This window comes from Grampus griseus (genome assembly GCF_964374135.1).
Source record: "Grampus griseus genome assembly, chromosome: 10".
In the NCBI taxonomy this organism is placed as follows: Eukaryota; Metazoa; Chordata; class Mammalia; order Artiodactyla; family Delphinidae; genus Grampus; species Grampus griseus.
In genome coordinates, this window is record NC_139004.1 from 26,242,986 (window position 1) to 26,262,176 (window position 19,191).

The window sequence follows — 19,191 nt, forward strand, 5'->3', positions numbered from 1 at the left end:
AAGTGTTCAGCCGCTTCCCTAGCACAAAGCTCCTCTCAAAATTTTAAATCCAAGTGTTACATCCCTTATAATGTTCTTTCTCTAACTCTTAGTCTTACTTCTGTCTTTCTGCTATTCCTTTCCCCTTTATCTCCTTGTTTTGTCTTTTCTCTTCTTTTGCCACCACCTTTCATTTCCCTTTTCTTTGGGGCAAGGTGAGAGAATTATCTAGTACTCTCATAAGAGCAATGAATAAATATATCTGAAACCCAAACAGTGACAGCCACAAGCAGCACAAACCCCAAATAATGGACTTAACGTTTCCTGGGCAAAAGCCTGGTGGGTGGTAGGTATGCCACACAAAACCTTAAATTTGTAAGAAGATCCATGTTACTTTAGATGTAGTAGAAGGAGGAATATTTATTTTTGGTTTTGTGCATTTTGAGACATTTACATTTTAGCCAACATATCGTAAAGTCATTTTAAAAAATCAGTTTCTAAGAAGCAATGTTTCTAACACAATCTACCACATACTTTCTCTTTACAAGTTTTCCCCAAATAAGAAACTAATGTATAAATGATAATTTAACCACCTGGGACTCTTAGTTCTAAAATCTGAATATAGAGTTAGGAAATTAAATAAGATTATTAATGGTTTATCTGTAGCAATAACTTGTTTCAGTAAAGAGAAGAGAGCAAGAATTAGCTACCACTTGAAAGATTTTCATCTAAATTTTTTTTTGTCCGTGCAGCGCAGCATGCGGGATCTTAGCTCCCCGACCAGGGATCGAACCCTCAACCCCTGCAGTGGAAGCATGGAGTCCCAACATGCACTGTTTTTAGAAGTCCTCTTTTAAAAATTTGAACGTGATTTGAGTAGTACTTAAGGTTCTGCTGGGTTTTCACACAGTAAATGATAGTTCTTTCATTAATTATCAAAGAACTTTCAAGTTTGAGGGAGTTTGAAGTTATCTTATGAAAGCTTCCCCTTTTCCACATCATTTCCCTCATTATTTTAATTCACATTTTAATTGAACTTTTTACAATTTTCAGGAGCTTTCTCACACATTCTATCTTTTCTTTTCGACAATATCACTACAGGGGCTGGGGCAGTTCTGGGATTATTTGCTTAATTATATACAAGAAAAAATGGGGGCACTGATGCCAATTCTTGATCCCAGAGGTCTCTCTGTTACCTCTCATGCATCTGGGTCCTCAATGTTTCACATTCTCTGAGAAGTTATAGTGTTTTAAGATCTTTCTCCTCATTTATTAAGGCACAGTGAGTGGCTTAGACCGAATTGCATAGCAACCAACCAGCATATTTGCCTGGAACCTACATCTGCTAAACATGTTAGGCATTCCTACTATTCCGAAGAGGTTTTCTAAGAACTTTTGTCAGTGTCCGTGCAAATCTTGCTATGGGTGCAATGTTGGGGAAGTCCTTGTTTAATACATCTAGCTGCTGGTGTGTGAGACCCCCCTTAGAGACCAGGTGCTTTCTAAACTGTTTCCCTCATTCAAAGAAAATGAAAACAAAACAAAACAAAACAAAACAGGATGAACGCACACAGAGTCTTCCCCATTCTGCTTACTTGGTCGCTAGGATCATCTTTTTTCTTGCTGTCTGTTCTTTCTGTTCCATATGTTGTCTGGCAAGATGTTCTCCTACTGCTTTGGCTGGAAACTCTGTTTCACAAGTGTAGCCAAAATCTCTAGCCAAGTGTAACGCCTCCCCTGTTGGCAGACAATAAAAGTCAGTTTCTCACTAATTTCCTTGGCAGACAATAAAAGTCAGTTTCTCACTAATGTCCAAATTCAACAAGAGGAACACCTTCTCTTTCCTCAAGCCTCATTCCTGGTTGTGGTCATGTGAATCATTTTTCCTATTCATTCTAAATAATCCAAGGAAAGGAGCTTTGGGGGTGGGGTGGGGTTAAGAAACATGGAGAAACAGAAGCTACTTACCCGGCAGGGGTATGTGGGAAATTGAGGGGGAAAATCAGAAGCACAGTCCAGGAGTTTGGATTCCCCTGGAGGCTCTGACCATTAGACCAGATGGACATCTGAGATCTTACACATGAATGCCCTGGGGGAAAAGCTCTATGGGCATGTCATTTTGTTGCTGCCCAACCTACAACCTATTCTCAATGTATCCTAAATATTCAGATATCTTTTCCAGGAGGCCTATCAAAACACTGGCAAAAGGTCCACATAAATTTTCAAAGAAGTGGGAACACTTTGGAAAGGGAAATAATTGAATTATATCAATTTCACAACATTATGTTGCTAAAGAGATTATACTGCCTAATTACAGTACTAGCATTATCAGGCTTCATGGTGAGCCTCAGTACCTTTTAGTACTATGTATAGTACTTCTTCAGTACCTTATAAAAAATACAGTGCTTCCTAAGTACAGTATAATGATAAATAACTTTTGTTCTTTCACAAAATCTGAAAGACATGGGGTAAAAATGACTTATTGGCAAGGCAAGATTTGGCCATGGACTCCAGTTTGGAAAACAACAGTATTTTTAAAGCTCAATCAAGCCAATACTTACTTGACCATTAAAACTTTAAAAAAGCAAGCTCTCACTACCTATATATTGAGCACCTACTTCATTCAAGGCAAAGTGCTAGGGAGGAGTAAAGGCAGATATAAAAGGGCACCAAAGATTGTCCCTGTTTCTAGGAAGGTGACAGTCATATCAATGATAGTAGTCACAACAACAACAAATCCAGAAACACCTCAGTAGCACTTTATAAGTTATACTGCATCTACATAAGCATTATCTATAGTCTGTACGTGTTCACTGACATTATATTGATATTATATATCAATATATGTGTTGATATATAATATCAACACATATATGTGTGTATATATATACTTTTTCCCCTCTACTGTTTGTGCAATAGTAGGAGAAGTGAAACAGTGCAAACAGGAGGATGGCAGCGTGCCTCTTAAATTTTGTGTTAAAACCTGATTCTTGAGGATCTGGCCCATTTTAGGCAAACCTCTCACCGTGTGGTAGTTTTAAAAACAGTTTGAATGGAACAGCTGCTATTTACATTTACACTGACAGCCAGATCCTTCCTTCCCTTAGCTCTGTTTACTGCTTTCTCCTGCTTGCGACGTAACATTGTTACTGGATGTATAGCGATGCTACATCAAAAGAAGTGGCAAGTGAAGACACTCTGATGTGTGGTTAAAATGAGTAGACCGTGCCACAAGAGCTTTGTGTGCGAGGACCCAGGAATGAATTAATTAATGGATCCATGGATTAAAAGACACACGACATTCAGGAACAATGACAAATCTACAGTTCAATCCTGTACCACAGATATCTTAGAGTCAACGGGTTTAAGAAAAATAGAAAACTTTGGAGCAGAAAAGCATGTGAATAAGACTCTAGGGGATTTGACTGATTTGTGAAAATAAAGAACTACGAGCTTCTCTGTCTCTGTGGGGAGACGAAGTACCCACGTGAACAAGTAGGTGCAGTAATCTGGGGTGACAGAGTGATCCCTGGAGGGCTAGATCCCATAGAGCAAACATGGTAGCGGCTGTCTCATTTCTGTGCACGATGAGGTGGGGTGCCCCGTGGTGGTTGTTTTCCAGAGAGGATTTAAGCTCTTCCTTTATTTCAATGCACTGTGCCACCTGACAAACCAGGACCACCCCACCTCTGCTTCTTTACACCACTGAAGCAACACAGTAACTTTGGCAAATATGTCCATTGTACTTCATGTCATTCCAAAAATTACTGTTTTAGAAGTAGGATACATGCGGGATAGTTTGAGAGCTTGGACAGAATATTCTAAGTGCAAGGCTTTAGGCTCTCTATGCCAAGTAGTGACACTCCCCTTCCAAAAAAGGGGAAAACACTAAGCATTTTTCAATAGTAACAGCAGCAGTTAAAGACTCATGTTGAGGACCTCTCTCTCAAAAAACCAACACAAGCAAAGTTACAGAATACGGGAAGAGCATAAAAAGAGACTTTGCTCTTTTTCAGGGCATCCATTTTTCACACTCAAAAGCAAAAGGTAAAAAACTAAAGGTAAATATTAGGAAACACTTACATGGCAATTATTGGTGAAGCCCAGAAATGGAAAGTTAGTGGAAAACATGTTTTCTGAGGAAAGTGGATTGATCATTTTACTGAGATCCCGGGTTCCCACATTATTTTACCTGAAACAGGTCTAAATGCATTTTTAAAATAGAAATGAACACACCTAATTTCAACATTTTATCCGGTCATTAAGGATTTTTTCTCCTTTTAGAATTATTGTATTTTAGAAGAAAATGTACTTTAGACAACTGTAAATCAATATCTAAAACTAATTTGTACTAAAGGATACTTTTACATAGTTATTCGCTAGACAATTCTCACCAACTGTCACTAAATTCATTGCCTTAGAAAGAATTCAGGTTTAACTTCTTATTGTAATACCCAATATTATTAAATGAAAGCAACAATTCATACGTGTTAAATTCCAGCCACATATCTGTGATTTCAATTTTAATTACATGTATGGAATAGCACATTCAAATCTATCTCTGGGATTATTCTGAGAAGCACCTATTAGATAGCAAATTTGAGAATATTTTCAAATCTGAATGAGATATTTAAAAAGTTATAAAAAAAATGTCAAGCTTCAGTAAACGCTAGAGCTGAAGGACAGGTTTAATGTACCCGTTACAGGCTTCCAGAAAGATTCTAAAAGGAGTGCACTCTGTAACACTATGTATCATATAATCTACACTATAGGTAAGTGCCTTATAATGTGGTAGTTTCCCTATTTAACGAGGATTTTGTTTAAATATCAACACTTTGTTCCTCAAAGTGATAGTTTTGTTCCCCATTCCATACTCTGTGCTTAGTACAGTGCCCAATTCGTAATAGGTACTTAGTAAACATCTGTTAAATGGAAAAGCTTTCAAATATTTTATTGGTTAATTATAACAATAATCTTGCGAGGCACCCCTTCCAAAGAATATAAGTGAAAAACTAGAGCAAAAGAGAATTGCTAGAAAGAATGAAATACATAAAAAACCCGTTGAGTACATCATTGTATCAGTGGAGCCATTTAGTAAAATAGATTATGCTTGAAGACAGTGTTTTTCAATCCTTGCTATTCCCATAACCTGGGAGTTTGTTTAATATGTGTGTATACAAGCATGTGTACATACACACACACACACACACTCCCCCCCCCACACACACACACCAGGGTTTCACCCCCTGTCATTCAATCTCTGGAGCCAGGGCATCTGCATTTTTTGGAAGCTCCTGACCTCATCTCAAACCAGGGTTGTCCTAAGGTGAAGGGAAAGCATTATGTGGGGATGAAATATACACCTTCCCCCAAAACAAGGATTCTGTGGCTTATATCAATAAAAAAGAAAACAGGGCTTCCCTGGTGGCGCAGTGGTTGAGAGTTCGCCTGCCGATGCAGGGGACACGGGTTCGTGCCCCGGTCCAGGAAGATCCCACATGCCGCGGAGCGGCTGGGCCCGTGAGCCATGGCCGCTGAGCCTGCGCGTCCGGAGCCTGTGCTCCGCAATGGGAGAGGCCACAACAGTGAGAGGCCCGCGTACCGCAAAAAAACCCAGTTACCATGGAGTTAATATTAAACTGTAAAGACCTCTGTCTATCTGGGTTCTTGCATACTGAGTTCTGCCTTATTTGGCTGATATAATACACACTCTAGAAACAAAAATGGCTATGTGGTGGGGTAAAGGAGAGACACTGTTAGGGGACCAAAGTCATCAGTCGATTAAAAAAGTATATTTGTTTAAGGAGATTTAGTGTAAGATGAAACTTGCTTTTCATAACAATAGGGGAAAATGGATTATCAATAAAAGATGTTGGGACAACTGGCTGGCCATCCGGGAAAAAAAAACAAGTAAAATTAGATCTATATCATACATCCAACAACAAAAAAAAGTCCAGATGGATCAAAGATTTAAACATAAAATATAGATCCACAAAGTAATTAGAAGGTAACATGGGAGAAATATTTTATAATCTTGGGATAAAAAAGGACTTTCAAAATATTACAATAAAAATGAAAGGCCATGGAATAAAATATATGAGAAATATGATTATATCAATATAAAAAAGTTCTGCATGACATAGATCTGAACAAATAAGCACCCAAACAAAAAACTCATAATAGTAAACAGACAAACCAGAGCCAGGGGTGGAGACGCTTTGCAACTCATATCAGAGGCACACAGCCCGTTTTCCTTATATACAATGAGCACTTACAAATGAATGAGAAAAATGTAAAACATTACCCTATTGGTACAAAGTAAGTGAACAGACAAAAAAGCTCATAAAATTCTCCTAAGAATATACTCAACCTCCTTCATAATAGAGGTAGTTTATTTTTTTTTTCCACTCAAATTAGCAAAGATCAAAAAATTGATAGCACCCTGCTTGGGCTAGAGTATAGGGAAGTACTAGCATATCGATGCTTCTTACCCCCATCACTGATAGAATTATAAATTTTCAACCACTGTAAAGAGCCATCTTCCAATAATCTTTTTTTTTTTTAACATCTTTATTGGGGTATAATTGCTTTACAATGGTGTGTTAGTTTCTGCTTTATAACAAAGTGAATCAGTTATGCATATACATATGTTCCCATATCTCTTCCCTCCAATAATCTTTTAAAATTACAAATGCAAATATCTTTTGACCCTGCAACACATTCTTAGGAATTTATTGAACAGATACACTTGCATATCTGAAGAATTATTTATGTAAGTGTGAGGTTGCTTATTGTAGCATTATTAGTAATAGCCAAAGATTAAAAGCACCTATATGATATTTAGTAGGTCACTGGTTAAATAAATTACGATGCACTCAAACAACGGAATACTGTGCATGTTTAAAAGAATGAACAACTTGTAAAAACTGAAAATAAAACTAAGATAATGTGTGGGGCTTCCCTGGTGGCGCAGTGGTTGAGAGTCCGCCTGCCAGTGCAGGGGACGCGGGTTCGTGCCCCAGTCCGGGAGGATCCCACATGCCGCGGAGCGGCTGCGCCTGTGAGCCATGGCCGCTGAGCCTGCGCGTCCGGAGCCTGTGCTCCGCGACGGGAAAGGCCACAGCGGTGAGAGGCCCGCGTACCGCAAAAAAAAAAAAAGATAATGTGTGAAAAAATGTGCAGAACAGTGTGTATAGAGTGCTATAATTTTTAAAATAAAAACCAAAACTATGCATACACATATATATCCTTGGAAGGAAACAGAGAAACCAGTAACATTTGTTTCTTCCAGGAGGGGATCTAAATGGGGAATAGAGTGAAAAGGAGACATTTCACTATATATCCTTTGTAACTTTTGAATTTTTACCATCTAACGAATTACCTACTTAAAATTATATTAATTAAAAAGCAAAACTGCTCTCTGACTCAGTTCTTAGAAAGATTTCATCTAAACTCAAATACTTGTTGTAAATTAAAACCTAAGCAATTCCAAAACTTTCATTACTATTCAGTAGGAGTTAGACATCATTAGGAATAATTACAATCTACCATTTTATTAGAACACCTATGCATTTTGACAAATGTAAACAATGGAGAAAAGCAGAAACTGAGTTTTGAGAAGCGCATTAGTTGGCATGAACTTTGAAAGAGAGCATAGTAGAAAAAAGAAAAAACCTAGGAAAGTAATGCAGAGACGTGCTTCTGAGGAAGCTTCGTGATTTGCAGGAGTGAGTAGCATGCTGGACCAAAGGGGCAAAGGCAGGACTGAGCCGAACAGGCTTGGATACATTTGTTTTTTTGTGCCAGAATAGGAGTAGGAATCCAAGCACACAGTCAGACACAAGGGCATATGTGCAATAGCCTATTTCCTCTACCCTCTACATGTAAACACGTTTCTCCCTGAAAATGAATGAAACCATAAGATACAGGTCAGGGGAGCACTATTAGGAAGTAAGCGAATGATTTAAGAATTTTCCTCTGAGATGATGTCTATTTATCCATAATATTGTAAGATACTGAGATCAATTATTGAAAATTCTGATAGACATGAGTTCTCAGATATTAGACAACAATATCGAATTGTTACCTAATGATCAATTATCAAAGCAGGGTCTCTCGATAGAAACCATTCCATGACTTAGAATAAGAAATTTACAGATAATACCTATAAGTCTGAAAAAAAAAGGCATTTTTCCAAGAAAGACCTTAAAATGACTAACATAGACGGCACTCGCATTTACTTATTGAGTCCAATTCCACTGGCAGCTCTGAAACGCAAAGCTGTGCCCGAGAAGACATTGTCAATGCTAGAGTGTTTGTGTGCAAAAGGGGACACCAGGGTCCCCTAGTGATTAGGCTCTTCCAGGTCATCGTGTGACTAAAGTGAGCACCAGTTAGAACTATTATAACAATATAACAAGGGGTCAATGTATTACCCTTTTAATATCACATACAGTTTTAGAAGAAAGCTGGAAACCTTTATCCCAGAGGAGGGACTTAGGTGGAAATGTGATATCTGGAATGGCTGGTGAAGGAGTTATGTTGGGACGATGGTCCTTTCAGATCTACAGCCATGCTGTGCGTCCTCAGAGATTAGCCCTAAGCTCCACAAACCCAGAGAAACCCACTCTGGTACCTGTGTGAAGACAAGGGGAATAGCACCTTTGTCCTAAATTCCGTGAGAAGAGCAAATAATGCTGAGTGTGCCCTGTGCGTGTATTATCACTGATACTTGGCAAAAGGATTTTGGCGTTTGAATCCTACAAGCCTCAAGTAGCGAACAATACCTCTTCCTAAATTAAAAAGCCATGGACTAATCGTACGAAGAAAACTTGCTCCCTAATATCTCGTTTATAGGAAAGCATTCATTGTCAAGTTGATCGTTCTTTTCCCTGGTTTCTTGGAAATGCAATCATATAGGCTCAGGATTAAAGACAAAGGGGAAATAGCACCAAGTGATAACATTCCTGTCTCCTACCTTAGGTTGATTTGGCTGAAGTGGAAGGAAAAGGTTTTGTAGGATAGTCTCCTAACTAACTAACTAGATTGGCACCCTTTTGAAAGTACAAGAGACACTATTGATAATTATTCCAGAAAAACAGAAAGAACCAAGATTTAATGTCATCCTAACTTTGGGGGATTAAGTGGCAGCAGATGGTGCATCAGGATGTTAAAAACAGCTTGTACTATTGGATGCAAAAAAGCCCCACAAGCTTGCCCAGGATTCCTAGCAGCACGGATGTCCAATCCATGGTGAAAAACAGGCTCAGGAATTGATAACTCTTTGTATTCCTTAGTTATATTGTTATAACTGTTGTAACTCTAACTATAAATATATAGTTAAATTCAGAAGTAGTTTAGCAATGCAACTGTTCAGAATCCATGCCACTAACATAAATCCGAGTGGAAAACACATGGTGATGTTGCAAACCAGAAGACCTGGGTTCTCCTCCTTGCTGCTCCCGTGATCCTGTGCAAAATGGTTAATCTCACTGTACCTTAGTTTTCTCATTTGAGAATAAAGATAACTAAAATTTATCGACACCAACTTTTTGCTGGGCACCCTGTGAACTGCTTTATAAACATTCTGATTTCGCTCCGGCAACAACCTTATGAGGAGGGTACTATTATTAACACCCCTTTATAGGTAAGGACACTGATGCTCAGAGAGGTTGTGAGTCTTTCCCTAGAGCACACAGCTAGTAAGTGGTAGAAGTGGGTTCAAACAAGGTTATTTGGCTCCAGAAGCATACTCTTTAACCACGTGCGCTATGTCCCACTGCCTTAGACTACTCAATCTTCCATTTCCCTCCAGGGTTAAAGTTTTATGATCCTGAGTAAATTCTGCTATTAAGTAACACTATTGTTTAGGGAGAAAGAGACAAGAGAACAGGTACTAATTTTTATTAAGTGTCTCTTTGCCCCACTGTGTCAAGTGTTTAATGTAGCGAATGTATTTAATTCTACAAAAGACACACAAGGCAGATGTGGCAGAAATGGGAGCTGGACCGTCCAAGATTTGTCCTTTCTTTTATACTACAGAGTTGTTGCTGAGAAGATTCTGCCCAGCTAGACACTACATTTTCTGGTATATCTCATGCCTCTGGAATTAGGCATAGCCATGGGACTAATTGTCATGGAATGTATACGGTAGCAACGTGGGCCAATTCCTGGCCAAGTGGATTGGAAGCTGTGTCCTTTCACCATCGTGTCTTTCCTTATTGTGAGCTGAATGCCTAGGGCTCTCAGGACCTAGAGGAGGGCATAGCTAGAGGTGGAAGTACTCTGGTCCCTGAATGAGACTAAGAGGAAGGAAGGGCCCGGGGGAGAAACACTCACGTCATCTGTGAAGAGTGAGAAATAAGCTTCTATTGTGTTAAGCCACTGAAAATTTGGAAATTAACTGTTATAACAGCTAGCATTACCCTAAACATCACAGATAGTGTGATCCTTATCTGTAAGTTAGGAAAATGAAGCTCAGTCAGGTTAAGCAACCTGCCCAAAGTCAGCCAAATGTCAAAAGTATTATTACTGGGGGCAGAGGTGGAGGTACTAGGCCAAGGGATGAGGTGAGGTGTGCAGGACAGGGGCTGGGAGCTTACTTTAAAAAGAAAGGAAAGAAAGAAGGAAGGAAGGAAGGAAGGAAGGAAGGAAGGAAGGAAGGAAGGAAGGAAGGAAGGAAGGAAGGAAGGAAGGAAGGAAGGAAGGAAGGAAGGAAGGAAGGAAGGAAGGAGGGAGGGAAAACTAAAGAAGGAGGCAAAAGGGACTAAAGGTTTAGATTTGAAAAGAGTGAATAGATACCACACACAATATGTGTAAATGGTCCCCTTTCTTTTGCTGATGCATATTTATACCCTTCACTGCCCCATACTGTTTTTTAAATATATATATAAACAGAACTTGATATCTGGTCATGACAAACTGAAAGCCAAGGCATTTATGTTTAAGGACTTAACTATGCTTTTGGAACTCCTGGTGCTGCCTGAGAATGCTCTATAAGCCTTTGCAAGTCCCAGGAAAGCACCCCACTCAAGGGAACAAAACTTCCCTCCAGCAGCACTCCATAACTTTGGCCATCTTGGAAAACCTCAAGTGAGGTGGGAGAGATAGACGGGAATGACTCCTCATTCCTGCCATAATTGACCCCTTATACTTGTTTTAACAACCACCAATGTTGCAAAGATTGTTCTGGAATAAAATATAGAGGAAGCAGCTAATTGGTGATTCATAAATAATAAATATATAGCAAGAGTGTTAGAACTAGAACAATAATATTGGCCAAACTCTTTGAATGTTTTCCAGATATAGAATTTCTCCCACTCTGGAAGAGTCTGGGATTATCCCAATATCTCAGGAAGATCAGCGAATCGGGTTAAGCAATTCTAATCCCCTGAATTTTCTGGAAAATGACAACTCTCTAATGTTATAGATACCAGAGTGGACAAAGGAGAAGTCATAGCAATGTGATTAACAAGGGAAAATAAAAAGAACTCCAGGCTTATGATAAAGTGGGTACAAGAAGTTGTACCAACCATTAGTTATATATCTAAACCCCATTAAATGAAGACATATGAGTAAAAAAGGAATATGATCCAGTATTACATTCAGTGGACTCTGAATTCAAATACTCATATCTCATTGTAGGTCAAATATATCTGTGCTACGTGGACCGAAAAAAAATCCCCACTCTAAATATGTGCCTTACTAAAATGTTCACTTTCCAAACAACTTTATCTGGTGAAAAAAGTTAGTCAGTCTTGAGTTCTTCATCCCACTGATTATTAGGCGCAATGCTATTTGTAACAGAAATGTTGTGAATAATTTAAATATTATAAATTTGCATGAAATAACCCTCTCATAAATTCCTAAAATAGTCCCTAAAATAATGACTCTAAGATGTTGATTTGACAACGATGCTAGAATGGCACTATTAGTAGAGTGACTCCATTTAAAAGAAATACAGGGGGGGCTTCCCTGGTGGCGCAGTGGTTGAGAATCTGCCTGCAAATGCAGAGGACACAGGTTCGAGCCCTGGTCTGGGAGGATCCCACAACTAGCCCCGTGAGCCACAATTACTGAGCCTGCGAGTCCGGAGCCTGTGCTCCGCAACAAGAGAGGCCGCGATAGTGAGAGGTCGGCGCACCGCGATGAAGAGTGGCCCCTGCTTGCCGCAACTAGAGAAAGCCCTCGCACAGAAACGAAGAACCAACACGGCCATAAATAAATAAATAAATAAAAATTTAAAATAAAAAAGGCAAAATTCCTTAAAAAAAAAAAAAGAAAGAAATACAGGGGGAAATGATTATAAAATAATTTAAAACAAAATGATTGAAAACCCAAGGCAAGTGTGGAAACCTAGGAATATCACGATGAAACCACTGTGAGGTTAGTGACAAGGGTAGTTTTTGAAAACCATACCTTCATTTGCTAATTTCATTCCCTGTTATAAGGTACCTTACTGTTCACTGACTGAATCTTGACAAAGGGTAAATCATGTCTGCATGGAGAGTCTAGCAGGGTCCCCATACACTACTCTTTCTTTGGGATTTTTATCAAAACAGCATCAATGGCAAGGCTGTATTCAAAGCATCCCCACAAAGGGGCCGAGACAAGTACTAAAAAGTCGCAGAAGGTCGACCTTAAGGAGATTTATTTCCAAGTGTGGTCGAGGAGGAATAAAGCCAGTCAGAATTATCTTGTTCTCAAGTGCTGTACCAAAATGGGGAAGGATTGAACCATTGCTGGACTGAACCCCAGCAATGTCTTGGGCCATCAGGAAGGTAAAAAGTTTCTAAATGATGAAACCAATTAGTATTCTTTCCTACAGAACCTTAGGTCTATAAGAAAGCTGATGGACCATTTTTGACAGTTGGAAATCTCATTTTAGAATTTCTGGAAAAAACTAATCTAAAATGTCACTGGCTCCCGCAAAAATGTTTGATTGAGGGGCAAAAATATTACCAAAGACATGGTCGATTCAAGGTTTATGAATACCAACCAGTAACCATGGTAAAATTTTAATTTACCAGCTAAAATGGTATAAGCAAAACAAGCTTGAAATAACTGAATTAAATCCATGTTAGCACAAAGAGGACAAAGGTCACACATATTAGGTTCTCCTCTTGTCCTAAGACCACTATGTAGTTTTTTAAACCATGGGTCATGACCCATGACTCAACAATGAGTCTTGAAATAAATTTAGTGGGCTTACACTCAGCATTTAAAAGTAGTGGGTTTACAATCAGCATTTTAAAAGAATACAAAAATATGAAATAGAATAAAAATACCATAGAACATAGTACATAGTAGTGAAACTTAAGACGCATGTGTGTGTGTGAGAGAGAGAGAATGCACACATTTGAGGGTCATAATGTAACATGTGGGGAGTTGAGGAATGTAAAAGGTCCCTTTGCCCCTAAATCTCATTTCCTCAGTTCCATCAGAATGCCTGGAATTCAACAATAAAATATTTATTTCTCTACACCATGAATATTTGGGGGATTTCAAAAGCATCCAGTTAAAGTGAGATGTATCTGAGAAGGATACAGTCTTAAGTTCCATCAGCCAAGGCTGATGTGACACCTCTGTGAGCAGAGGTGAACACAAGCGAAGCACTTTTGTGATAGGAGAGTTTTGCTGGAAGAGTAGATGGCAAGACCACGAGATTGTCCTAGGATTTCACGTTTTAACCTGTATCCTTTCTGTGAGCGTCCATCAGTGATTCCCACACAGGGTGCTCTGGTGTTGTGGGCTAACATAAAAATCAATAAGAAGAATTCTGAATATACCCTTTTAGGGTTCTTCAGGTTTTACTGGATAGACATTCACAGACACCTTGGATAAAGGTCTCTCTTAGGGCCTTTACTTTTCACACCAGTTACATGAAAAGTATCTCAAGGAACATTTAAGTCAATGATCCTTAAGCCTCATTATACATCAGGGGGTGTTTTTGAAAATGTAGATACCTATGCCGTACCCCCGGAGACTGCATTTCAAGTGGTTTGGGAATGGGGCCCAGGCCCATGATTTTACTGTGGAATTGGGTTTGAGAACCAATCATGTTCTACGATTCATATGATTCTTGAATCCACTCATATTTTGAACAGATTTTGTTCTTTTGTTAGATAGCTATAATTTTCATGATGTTTTCACTTAAACTAAGCGGGAATCTGTCTCTCTTTAGAATCAATCCATGAGTCATTTTTTTCTACTTTGCTCTCCCTTGAGTACGCCCAGCCCCCATGGATGGATTATGGGTCAACTCCCTTTACCATATGCCAGCTCTTAGTATTAGTATACACAGCAAACAGCACAAGATATATAACATAGTAACAGTTAACACTTATTAAATGTTCATGACCAATAATACTATTGTGGTTGTTATCATTATTACAATTAGGGAGTAAAGCAAAGATACCTGTTAATAGCAAAATCAGGGACTTCCCTGGTGGCCCAGTGGGTAAGACTCTGCACTCCCAATGCAGAGGGCCCGGGTTTGATCCCTGGTCAGGGAACTAGGTCCCACATACATGCCGCAACTAAAGATCCCATGTGTCACAACTAAAATCTGGTGCAGCCTAAATAAATAAATAAATATTTTTTTAAAAAATACCAAAATCACCAAAGCAATTTTGCCAAGACCAAGGTCAAGAACACACTACTTCACAGAGTTGTTCAGTAAGTAGTGTGTGTTGATAATCTGGAAAAAGGCAAGATGTTTGTTTGTATGTTTCACTTACCTTTTACTTCCTACAGTGTCTTATGGTCAAGTGAGAAACCAATGCAAGAAAAGTGTCATAGGTGTGCTCAGATAAGGCTTGGCAAAAAGGCTTCTTCGTTCATATTTAAGGCAATAGCATTCTAGGTTATGGAAGAACTCTCCTTTGAATTCAAAAGCTCCTCCACAAAGTTTAAAAGGTCTCCAATAATACCTCTTCTTAGAAGACTGAATGAGAATATGTAAAGTTTAGTTCTTACAGAAGAAACACAAGGGAAAAGGTAAATTGGAAAACAAAAACTTCTGGGAGTATGTTTCCACGTCTGTGTCTACCCCACTGGCGAACCTTAACCTTTCTGTGAGTCAGCTTACCCACACATAAAGCCGTGGAACTTCACTGTACTTTAAGAGATGTCTATCGGATTAATACAGTGTGCTCTCAGGCTTGGTGCCATGTCTTGAGTCCTGTGAACTCTCTATAAAGGATTATTATTTATCCTGTAGATCATGTTGCACTGAATAACAATGAGTTAAACCAGATTTATCTGAACGCTAAAATAAACAATAATAAAAATCACAATTGCAGAGTTTTTTTGTTGCTGTTATGTGGGGAATACTTGTCTAAGTACCTAAATCTTCTATTGTTATCTTCTTTCCTATTACGCCAAGATTAGTAAATCAGATGATAGTTTATGAATCAATATCTAAGCCTTATATTAAGTCTAATTTAATCTTCATTATCATGATTAGTTGGGAAATTCACCTGTAACTATCGTAACAGTATAGACAAAAATGAAACAGCATAATCAAACAAACGTGAATTTCAAAGAATTGCTAACCTTCCATCATTACCTTGTGGAGCTAAAAAGTCATACCTTCAACTAAGGAAGTGAGGAGGGTAACGTTGGCTGCTTTCCGTCTTCCGGCTGGCAAGTTCAGGCCAAGCCTATCCAGTTTCTCCCTCAGGCAGCGACCCCCATTCTTGGATTTTGCTCTGTCCGAAAACAAACAAAAGCTAGGTTTTGAAGGTTGACATTCGGAGTAAAATGATGAGAAGACTTGACCACATGGGGTATTCAACATGGGACAGAAAATGTAAGGGCTGAGGGTTGGGGAGCGTGGTACCAGTACAGTTAGAAGACCGCAGTGCCAGAAAACACCTTTTTCTTACCTTCTCAAAATGCCTCCCAAGAGTGAAGCATTGAGGCATTCAGGTGGTGAGAGGCGTCTCTTCACCTCAGCAATGGTCACCTTGTATTTGGAAGTAGAACTGAGAAGGGACAAACGACCAGGGACAGAGCAAAACAAGTCTGTGGGGTTGACCACGCAGGTGCCACCTTTGGAGGGAAATATATATTATATATTAGTGACTGTGTGAGCAGATAACAACATAAAACACATGTGATAAACTCACTATCACAACACTACATAGGATTTGGAAACACCTGGCACAATTTTCCTTATACATATATCACCTGGATCATCTCAGACAGCTGCTCTGAAGATGTCCTTTTAAATAACACTCAAGGTTTGTCTTTCAAATATCACACAGAAAATATTTGTGAGGGTATAAAAATTAAAATATTTTAGCCAAAATTAGCATCCTATGGAGTGTTGGCTGGCCCACCAAATTTAATTTTGACATCATCCACAACAAGAAACACTTCAATTAGGTAAATACCCACAAAGGGTAGATATTATATATCCATGGCTCTGTGTGTGTGTGTTTTTGTATGTGCACGCATAAACACAATGGATAGGGGTTTTTTTTAATCCATGACTTACTATATAGACAAAAGTTTTGAAGCTCTTTTCTAAAATGTTTGAGAAGCGCCATCTCTCTCCCCTCGATCATCTAACAACTATAGGCACCAGAGTCATTCAATCCCCAGGTACCACTAAAACTCATGTGCCCATTGCCAGAAACTCCCAACCCATGTGAGTGGATAATTGGTCAAATTTCTCTACATATGTCAGCCGTCAGGATCAGCACACACAATCAAACACAGCACCAGACTTAGAACATAGTAACAGTAACACATTAAATGTTAATGGCCAATAATGTTACTGTATTTGTTATTATCGTTATTACTAGTAGAGAACAAAGCAAAGTTAACTGCTGTTAGCAAAATCACTAAAGCAATTTCGCCCTGCTGGGGCTCCTGGAGCAGAAGCCTTCTGTCTCCAAGGTCCAGAAAGCCCCCTGGAGCTTTTCTCTCCTCCAGGAATAACAGAGAACATCCCCTAACCTCAGGCAGCTGAAGTAGACTTGAGGACGCAAAGTGATCATCAGTGGGGAGGGTTTCCTACTGCCGGATCCTCCCTTAACGCAAAAATCCTGAGCCAGTGTCCACGGTGCTAATGCAGTGGCTGTACAGCCTCAGGATCCAAGGCTCCTCCCTGTGCCCTGAATAATCTGAGGGCAGAGCTTTGGAGGTTCAGTGGCAAGTTCAAATTCAAAGGTTGCTTTTCTGAGCATACATTGTATTTCTTCAGTTATGGGTAATCTTAAGACCCATCTCCAGAAAACGGTCAAGTTCTATGAGGGAAATGAGGAAAAAGTAGGTGGAGGAAGAAAAATGGGCAAGAGAGTGTTGTCCAATATTTTTACTCAAAGGGTAGTTCTCAGCTGGCAGCATTGGCATCTCCTTGGCAGCGTGTTAGAAATGCAGAATCTCAGGCCCAACCACAGACCTTCTGAGTCAGAGTCTGCATTTGAACGAGTCCCTCAGGTGATTCATGTGCTCGTTACTTTTTTTTTTAACATCTTTATTGGAGTATAATTGCTTTACAATGGTGTGTTAGTTTCTGCTTTACAACAAAATGAATCAGTTATATATATACATACGTTCCCATATCTCTTCCCTCTTGCATCTCCCTCCCTCCCACCCTCCCTATCCCACCCCTCCAGGCGGGCTGATCTCCCTGTGCTATGCGGCTGCTTCCCACTAGCTATCTACCTTACGTTTGGTAGTGTATATATGCCCATGCCTCTCTCTCGCCTTGTCACAGCTTACCCTCCCTCCTCCCCATATCCTCTAGTTCATTCTCTAGCAGGTCTGTGTCTTTATTCCTGTCTTACCCCTAGGTTCTTCATGACATTTTTTTTCTTAAATTCCATATATATGTGTTAGCATACGGTATTTGTCTCTCTCTTTCTGACTTACTTCACTCTGTATGACAGACTCTAGGTCTATCCACCTCATTACAAATAGCTCAATTTCGTTTCTTTTTATGGCTGAGTAATATTCCATTGTATATATGTGCCACATCTTCTTTATCCATTCATCCGAGGATGGACACTTAGGTTGTTTCCATCTCTGGGCTATTGTAAATAGAGCAGCAATGAACATTTTGGTACATGGCTCTTTTTGAATTATGGTTTTCTCAGGGTATATGCCCAGTAGTGGGATTGCTGGGTCGTATGGTAGTTCTATTTGTAGTTTTGCTCATTACACTTTGAGAAGCACTGGTGTAGGAGTCACCACCTGCCTTCCCTTCCTTGAGTGAGCAGCTCAGATGGAATGTTATGTCCATCAGGTCTGTGGCATTCAGATTCAGGTGTGTTTTCTAGGCACCAGGGCTAAGGAATCTGGGAGGATGTTTAAAAGGACAAAGGGGCCCTGGACCTGGGTGCAGAGAACAGGTTAACTTTGCCCCACTCTTAAAGTGTTTCTACCCCTGTGCTTTCTGGAATTCCTCCTGCTGTCCTACAGTTATCCAAGATTCCCCTGAAAGTGCTAGGACCCGGGTCTTTCTCCCTAAGCATTCCGAGGCTGGAGATCACCCTGAATGCCCCCTACTCCAAAACACAGGACCGGATATTGAGAACATCCAAGCAGACAGCTCTCTACAGGCTGGAAGACGAGTCCTGTACACTTGGCTAAATTCCCAATGCTGGTGTCTGGAAACCTGCCCTCAGTTTGAAGCCTGAAAGGTCATAGTCTCAATGATCGAATTGAAATTCTTCTTGGCAGTTAAACTTGTGGCCAACATAGTGAAAAAATATACAAATGCCTGCCTCAGGAGCTGGAAAAACAAATTCAACTGTGCTTCCCCACCTCACAATCTCAGAGAGAATTTTTAAACAAATAATAATAATTTCTGCAGATTTCTGGTCTAGAAACTACCACTATACTTTCACTGATACTCTCACTTTTTACCTCTAGATGCAAAATGTATTTTAAAAGTAAACTCAAGTGACCTGTCAAAAGTTGAGATGAACAGGAAAGTAAGCTAGATATCAGTGAATCTGGGTTTTATTGTTGTGTTGTAAGAATCATGACCCTGTTAGCTTTAGGACTTAGGCAATAGTGAGGTCATCTGAAGCAAAAATATTAAGAAAATAAGGGAGTTCCCTGGTGATCTAGTGGTTAGGACTCCGAGTTTCCACTGCTGGGGGCCTGGCTTCAACTCCTGGTCAGGGAACTAAGTTCCTACAAGCCGCACGCACAGCCGGAGGAAAAAAAAAGAAAGAAAGAAAGAAAGAAAGAAAG

The 19,191-nt window shown here is 39.6% G+C and overlaps 1 protein-coding gene across 2 annotated transcripts in view; it reads right to left on the reverse strand.

Moving 5' to 3' along the window:
* Positions 1 to 19,191, reverse strand: part of TFAP2D (transcription factor AP-2 delta) — a gene marked incomplete at both ends in the record, with an annotated part of 55,147 nt that overhangs the window by 23,721 nt on the left and 12,235 nt on the right. For both annotated transcript variants that reach the window (XM_082663826.1, XM_082663825.1), the window contains 3 exons: positions 1,575 to 1,716; positions 15,571 to 15,689; positions 15,867 to 16,032. In XM_082663826.1, the coding sequence (XP_082519952.1) occupies positions 1,575 to 1,716; positions 15,571 to 15,689; positions 15,867 to 16,032 (427 nt within the window). The remainder of the gene's footprint in view (positions 1 to 1,574; positions 1,717 to 15,570; positions 15,690 to 15,866; positions 16,033 to 19,191) is intronic.